Source organism: Rhinolophus sinicus, chromosome 17 (genome assembly GCF_057876585.1).
Source record: "Rhinolophus sinicus isolate RSI-liver-muscle chromosome 17, RSI-T2T, whole genome shotgun sequence".
In the NCBI taxonomy this organism is placed as follows: Eukaryota; Metazoa; Chordata; class Mammalia; order Chiroptera; family Rhinolophidae; genus Rhinolophus; species Rhinolophus sinicus.
This window is the reverse complement of record NC_142517.1, coordinates 151,055,001-151,063,026: the sequence shown is the minus strand read 5'-3', so window position 1 is coordinate 151,063,026 and position 8,026 is coordinate 151,055,001. Positions and strand designations below refer to the sequence as shown.

Here is an 8,026-nt window from a genome sequence, read left to right as displayed (position 1 = left end):
TCTTTAACAACGTGCAGGTCCAACTACAGCACGCATTACCACACCTTTGTTGGAACTATCAAAATGCTGAAGACATTGCTGAGGACGACTGCATTCTTTGGTTTGACCGCAGCCACATCACGACGGTTGCACGTCCCCCCACTGAGGTACGAAAGGATATGGGTGCCTCTCCAACCCAGCCGTGCAATGAAGAAATGATCCCTGACTCGGGTGCGAAAGGCAGAGGACAAGGTCCTAAACTGACCGAACCCACCCACCAGGGCGGTCCCTGCAAGCGCAGCGTCTCCTGGACTTTACTGATGAAGTGGGGTCCCGGGCCCTCACTGCCGGCAGTCTGTGCGGGACACTGCTTTCTAGCTGCACGCTGACTTCCAGCCTCCTTGCAGGTCCCGCGGGTCCCAGGTGCTCAGAGGTCTTGGCACGTCATCTTCCCGCCTCCGATTCCCGCCCCGCCCCGCCCTCCCCTCCCTGCCCCGGGACTCGAGACCTGCTAATCTGGTTGGCCGAGGACGGCGGGGGCGGGCCTGGGGCGCCCCGGGAGCCTAAGGGCAAAGGCGCCAGTGGGGCAGTCTGGGCGCACGGGGAGGGTTGGATGCCCCAGGCGCCCGAGGACCAGGATGGACTTCTTGGTCCGGCTCAGGATGAGGACGCGATGGGCTACCCCTCGCCGCGCGGCGGAGCTCCTGGTGCTGCTCCTCCCGTGCCTAGGATTGGCGGAGGCCTCTGGCCGCGCAGGTAACTGCGGGTGCGTCCACCCGCCGGCAGACTAAAGGCCTCGACGCTGCCAGGGTTGCCGACTTCCCTAGGGTCGGGTTAAGGCTGCGATCCGGGCTCACGTCATCTCTGCTTTGCTCCGGGGTCTGAGGCCGGACTAGCGAGCCGAACGGGAGGTCTGGGGTGAAGGTGCTCCATTGCCCTGGTGGCCGGGAGAAAGGCTGGTTGAGGCGTGGCAGGGCGGGACCATCCTGGTGCTGAAGGGCAAGCAGTCTACGGTACCGGAGACGCACCGAGTCTTTCCTGGGCGGGTCCCGCCTCTTCCTCATCCTCTCTCCTCTAACTTTCTTCCCTGGAGTATAGGGCTCCTTCACAGTCCCTACGCCCCATCCCGTCCGTCTCGCTTCTCCTGCGCCCCGGTTCACTTTGGCCACTCATTGTCCAGAGGAGTTTTCTACTCTCAGCGCCCAGCATGAGTAATGATTCTCCATCTTCACTGTGCCCACGGATGCATGACTCTGTCATGATGCCCTCCCCTAAAGCCTCGCGCAGCAAACCTTTCTTCTAATTGGCTTATCAGCTCCAAGCGATCCCCGTGAGACCGACGGTCCCACGAAGGATGGCAGGTAGTTTGCCGGGACATTTCCTGCCTCTTACTGCGGAATCTGGGCAGGAACCGACGCTTTTAGTTGATGCTCTGGGTAGTGGCAACCCCACCATCCCTCTTGGCACCGACCGGAGTTCACCGACAGGATTCGCTTTTACTTTCTCTTTTTGCCTTGGCAAGATCTGTGCTGGGGACTTTGTTTCTTAGTCGTGCTGCATAATGGACAATGTGTAATCAGTGGGCCGTCCCCACCCACCACTTGTTACCTTTTCTGGTTGAGGAAGTAAAAGATGTTGAAGGGAGTTTTTGAAAAACTTCACATTGCTTGCCGCTCTTACTTTCTTTGCTGCTAAACTAAGAAACTGATTTACACATTTTTTCAGAGCGTGATGGGAAGAGGTTTCTCAGAGTGTCGGTGGCATCACCCTATCTCCATCCACTAAGGACCTTTTAGTGGATCCTGCTCTGATTCACATTTCATTCTTTTTTGACCCTCTGTGCTGGAAACTACCAGAAATCCTCTATTGCTGTGAGAATTCTAGTCTGCCTTCCCCACAATCCAGGCAGAAAAATTTCACTGCAGCAACTAAGTACAATCAAAATACACTAACCCTTCAATCACTAAACTCTTGGTTTCCATCTACATCTATTTTAGGCTTATCTATTTTGTCTCCCCCACAGAATTCAAGATTTTCTTCATGTTTGCTGTCTCCGCAACCCTTGGCCTTTGTCATTAACTCAAAACAAGGAGCACAGGCTTAACTCCTTTCTCCCTGCAGTGTATTTTTTCCTGCATCCTTTCTCACCCTTAGCAGCTGCTCTGATTGGTGTTCTCACACTCTCAGACCAGACTTGTGGCCCTATTCAGGAAAGCACTGGAATTTTGAAACCCCAGCCATTTAGGCAGTTTGCTTGGCAGTGTGTCAGCTTCATGTTGCTGGTAATGGCATGTGCCTCATCATATGTACGCAGCTAGGTTTGCACAGGTGGTCTCGGCTGCTCAGATGCTAGACGAGTACTTCTGTGTCCTTGAGGAAATGCCAGCTGCTTAGTTTACCTTTTTGCCTCCTTGGAGAGCTAACAGCTTACAGTAAACGAATCCTTCCGGGACTTCGGAGTCTCTCCCCAGCCCACACCACCCAATCTGAACTCCATGACTTTCTGACTCGTAGTAGGCTGCCATGGACCCAGCTGTCACTTCAGAACCTGTTTTTGAGCTGGCAAACACAGAATCCTGGTTCTCTCCTACTGCACCTGTATGCTGCACACAATGTAGTGACTTCACACAATGCTTAACTGTGTGGGCTGTCAAAGTTCCCCTGAAATTAAAAATGCTGCTGTCTTCATCCTCTTGCCTTCGAATCATCTCCCTCTTCATGTGTCTGTGGTTATGAAATGCTGATGTCCAGCTTCTCTTTGGAATGCACAAAGCTCTTTGGGTTAGGGCTTGTAAAACAGGAACTACTGAATGATCAGACACTAAGAGATCGTTTTCCTTTGATGGATGTGGAAATACTGAAAATTCATTATAATTTATGATAATGCTCCTTAACCATTTCCTCTCAAATACCACTAGAATGTATACATAAAATGAAGCATATAAAAAGTGCTCCCAGTACTAGGGGTGATGAGGCTTCTTTTCATAAACCTCTGCCTTTTAGACTTGTCCCAATATTGTATTTGGAGGTAAAACATTAAAATTCCATTTAGGATCAGTATAGTTGTAAAGTGAGCAAGATGTCCTATTATATAAGGCTATCAATGAAGAATCTGTTTTATAAATTGCTCTGTAATTACCTTTTCAAAGTGTAATGAATTTCTGAAGTATTTTATATACCTTTATTTAACAAATTTTTCTAAATAAGGAATTATTTTCACACTTTCTTAGTCCTTCTTCCCACTCGTCAACCTACCATCTCAATAGGGTCACAAGACTGAGGCAGACTGAACAGCTCCTGTTAAGGGTAAGGAAAGCTATGGGGAAACATCATGAAAAGACAAGACTTTCCCTAGCTTATATATTATGTATGAATGCTTATGTCTGTGGTTATATGCACATTATGTATGAAGGCTAATAACAAGTTTCCTTAAGTCATATCAACAATTAATGTCTAAATGACCACTATAGGTGTCAAACATTGATATTACATATTAGGGTAAAAGACAGATTTAGAATGAGGCAAATAGCTATAATCATAGATGTTGCAATTAGGTAAGAAGCTTGGCAACCCTTCTTTCACATAACTACTCCATGCTACACACCTCTCCTGTAGTCTTTCAGAGTTCCTACAAGCTTGTTAAGTACACGAAGTAACGTGTATAATAAATGGAAAAAGGTACATAATTTTTCTCTTCCAAAGGGTATTTATGAATCGGCACTGTCACTTAAGTGCACATGCTCAATAGATTAGAATGACCTAAAATACTGCTAGCATTAGCATGATAAAATAAAGTTGTGGGCATCTGTTCAAGGACAGTATGCAGTGAACTCAGCAAAGCCCAATAAAACCTGCAAAACTAGGGAAACTGCTATCTTGTGGACATAGAGGATGCTAGTTTTGAAAGTATGTTGGATAGCTTATGCTGCACTACTTTCATCTTACATTTGGAGAGACCATGTTTCCCTGAAAATAAGACCTAGCCAGACCATCAGCTCTAATGTGTCTTTTGGAGCAATGATTAATATAAGACCGTATGAAGACCCTGGGGCGATTAAGTGACTTCCCTGAGGTCTCCCAGCTACTGGTAGCGGCAGTAGGTCTTTAATCTAGGACCTCTGACTCCTTATTTCACCGCTCTTTTCACTGGACTAAGAGCCATAGCTAATCCATTGGATTCTGCAAAGGCAACTTGAAAAATCTAGAACTCCACACTGCAAAGGTAGGCAAAGCTGCTGTTTGCCCCGTTCACCTGTTTGAGGTCAAGGGGCACAGAGCTGCATGCCCAGGAAAGAGAGCAGTGAGACTGCAGAAGGGGGACGTTTCCAGCCAGAGTGGCAGCTGCCCATTCTTCTGCAGGAGCAGGAATTTCCTGCAGTAATTCCTTTGGAACACAACATTTATTTTGGAGAGGTGAGAGAAAATAGATTTGGAAAGAGGCACATCACAGGTCTGAGAGGCTCTTAGGTAGATATGCGAGAAAAGGACATTAGAAAAGTGTGAGTGATACTACTCTTCTAAGATAGTACATTTTCCTCTTTTGTTGATTACCTTCCCAAAGTGTCCATAAGGTAGAGAATGGCAGAGTGATATCAAAGAAGAAAGAGGGATGGAACTACATGGCAAACCTTCTTAGATGCAACGCTATGCAATATTGTTAAATACAGACTTGAAAGCAGAAATAACAAAGTTTTAAAGGATTTTGTTGTTCCTATTGTCTCTTGTTGCTGCTGCTGCTATTTAAAACAAAAAGTTCTGTCCAATGTACAAACTGAAATCAGACTTAATTTTATAGTTATTATTTACATAGGGAAATTTCCCCTCAGGTCTTTGGTATGAAAATTTTTAATTCTGAAAGCCTATGAATTATTAAAAGTGGTGTTTAGTGTTCGTAAAAACTAGTGATTGCGAAACTGGTTTCAAAATGAAAGTGCGTTTTGGGAAGTAAAATTTTACAGGTCCTTCTGCTGAATCCTTTGGTTCATTGATAATGATTATTTAAGTTTGTCTAAAAAATTTCAGCTTCATTCTCATCAACATGAAATTCTGTGCTATAACTTCAAAAAATGTTTCATTGTAAGAACACTGACCAAATTTTTCAGTTGTAATTTGTTGTCACAGATGTGAATCTTGCTCCACAAACTCAGTTGTGCAAGAAACAATGTATTATTTTCATAAAATCCAATGAAATTTTATTCTGAGGTCCTGTTTCACCAGGTTAACAGAACTTCAGTTTCTGTCATTACTGAGGTCTTCCCCAGCTCAGGCAAAACGGCCAAGGAAACCTTCAGGGCGGTTCCTCCTTTTAACCTTCACTTATACTAGGTTGCTTCTGAGTTTCCCATCGTCCAAACCTACTGGGTCTTGAATCTTGTGGCTCAGCTGGAGCTCAGGTTTGTCCGCCCTAGGTGATGCACAAAGTCAGCCCTCAGCCTCTCCCCAGGGGTTTCCCATCACCTTCCTGCAGGGGCTGTGATGAAGCTGGCCACAGGTCCTCCCCTCCAGCCTCAGAACCCAGATCTCCATTTCCTCTCATCCCTTTATCTAGTTATTCTACTTCTGCCCCTCAGAAGTTTCCCCATCTCCTCTGAGACACATTAATGTCATGTAATAATTTACCTTGCCATTGTAAAGTTTAAGCAAGACAGAATTGTGGTCCTGAATAGGCTCGGAATATTTATTGTTGAATGTAGATCACCTGGCTAAAGAAGATGAAACCTGAGGAGCTTCTGCATCTCATTAAATGGTGGGGGAGGAGGGAGGAGGAGGGGTTTCAGGGGATAACAATAAGAAATATACTCTTCTAAGTGTTTTATGTGTATGAGCTCATTTTATCCTCCCATCTGCTGTATGAAGTACTATTTTACAAAGGAGGAAACTGAGGCATAGTGGTTAAATAACTTGCCCTGATCACATGGTAACAAGTAGTAGAGGCAGACTATGAAGAGGCAGATGGACTCCAAAGCCCAGGCTCTAATCCCACGCTGTCCTGCCTCCCTGGCCACCACTGTCCGCTGACCTTGTGAAGTACATTACAGTTTGCACAGCTTGGAGAGTGGGACCAGTCCAGTGGTGCTCAGACTCTCCTCTGCAAGCAGATGCCAAGGCACATTAGCCACATTCAGAATCCTGAAATGTCTTTGTCTGTCTTGACTCAGGTAATGACTCATTCACCATCGTCCATGAAAATACTGGCAAGTGCATCAAGCCGCTGAATGACTGGATAGTAGCAAAGGACTGTGACAAAACCGAGGACATGTTATGGAAGTGGGTGTCCCAGCATCGGCTCTTTCATTTGCAATCCCAGAAGTGTCTTGGCCTGGATATTACCAAACCCACAGATTCCTTGAGAATGTTCAGCTGTGACTCCAGGGCCATGCTGTGGTGGAAATGTGAGCAATACTTTCTGTATGGAGCTGCCCAGTCCAGGTTGGCTCTGAAGGAGGGACATGCCATAGCAAGTACAAATTCATCTGATGTCTGGAAGAAGGGAGGCTCGGAGGAAAACCTCTGTGCCCAGCCTTACCGTGGTGAGTACTGGAGAGGAACTTGGAGTCATTTGCTCTTGTGGTTGGTAAATGTGGCATTAAACATGCACAACTGACCACAAATAAAGCCATACACTGGTAAGGGCAGTGAGCTTGCATTCAGTTCCAGGCACTGGCTTATAACTCTGAGCTACCCCTGTGATGTCAGTGCTATTTGCCCCGTTAAAGGTAAATCACGGGGATTTGAAATCTCTCTGATGCCTGAGCGCACGTACTTCCTACGATTGCATTCTGAACTCCAGAGCAAAGGAAAAGTTAGAGTAACAGAAAAACCTTTGTATAGGATGAAAGTCAAATCATCTAATAAAGTCAGATCTAGTTTAAGTTAAAAAAGAAGAAGAAAGAAAAAGAAAAAAAAGGAAACGTATTCTTCCTTGTCTGCAGATTTTGATATAAGGGAAAACTTTTAAGACCTTCAGGTGGATTTACTTACTTACTTTTATTTTTGGCATGGCCATCACACTTTGATGTTTGTATTTATGAGTCAGCACTTTAAGAGTGGGTTTTTTTTCTCAGTTGCTTGCAAAAATGAGTAGATGAATATTACCTTTGGGGGAGCTGATTGGGAACTTTGTTTTTGAGTCCAGAGACTGATTATAAGAAATTTCCAAATTTAAAAAGAATGTGTAGATTTATTTTTTAAACCTCTAAATGTAGTAATTAGTTATCACCCAAGAAAATCTTTTTTCATTATGTTGCTCTAAATTACATCAAATGTTGATATATATAGATATTTAAGTATCCAAGTCTTAACTGTTATTTCACCTTGGCTCTTCTTTTTAAGTTTACACAGCTTGACAGAGTTTTTCTTCTTCTCGTAAAGCTCATCTAAGCTAAATTTGGCCTCCCAGCCTTTCCCTTATCTGCACAAGATTTGTCCTTCGGGAAACCTCTCTGTGTTTCTTAATAAAGGTGCAGCTTCCTCTGAGATGTCAGGTTCTACTGCTATGGGGAAATATTAGAGAATTAAGGATGGGTTTTCCTGTTTGTCAGTCCTCCCGCCTTGAGTAGGTGATCAAGTGTGTTTCTGCTGGCCAGCTTCCTCCTAACAGTAAAAAGCAATTGCTTTCTGGGATACCACTTAATGGCAAGTTTAAATTTTGTGCTATAAAAACCTTTCTCCAACTTGGCAACTAAGAGGAAACATGGAACCAAACACAATGCCTTTTGTACTGCATTTGACTTGTTTTATGTATTTGTTCAAGAATCAGAAAGGATCATTTTCTTTGTCTCCTGTCCTTAATTCTTTTGAGGGACATAGTTGTAATGGTAAATTCCTTCAGTCCCCCAAATACTTTATTTCAATTTAACTGGTTTTCTTTGTAATCCTATGTTTTATGCATTTCTAATATTCTTCTGAGGAGGGGGCCCGTGTACTTCACATGGCTGCCAAAGTGATCAGTAACCCCCAAAAGGTTAAGAATCCATGTAGGGCACCACCCCAGAGAGAGCAAAACAGGCATACACTGTTTCTTGACCTTACCAAATACAATATTTGG

The 8,026-nt window shown here is 44.6% G+C and overlaps 1 protein-coding gene across 2 annotated transcripts in view; it reads left to right on the top strand.

Annotated features, from left to right (window-relative positions):
• The first annotated feature begins 506 nt into the window (after window positions 1–506).
• LOC109445155 (CD302 antigen) overlaps window positions 507–8,026 on the top strand; it is a 108,359-nt gene continuing 100,839 nt past the window's right edge. For both annotated transcript variants that reach the window (XM_019727252.3, XM_019727249.3), the window contains exons 1-2: window positions 507–735; window positions 6,138–6,509. In XM_019727252.3, the coding sequence (XP_019582811.3) occupies window positions 618–735; window positions 6,138–6,509 (490 nt within the window). In that variant the 5' untranslated portion in view covers window positions 507–617. The remainder of the gene's footprint in view (window positions 736–6,137; window positions 6,510–8,026) is intronic.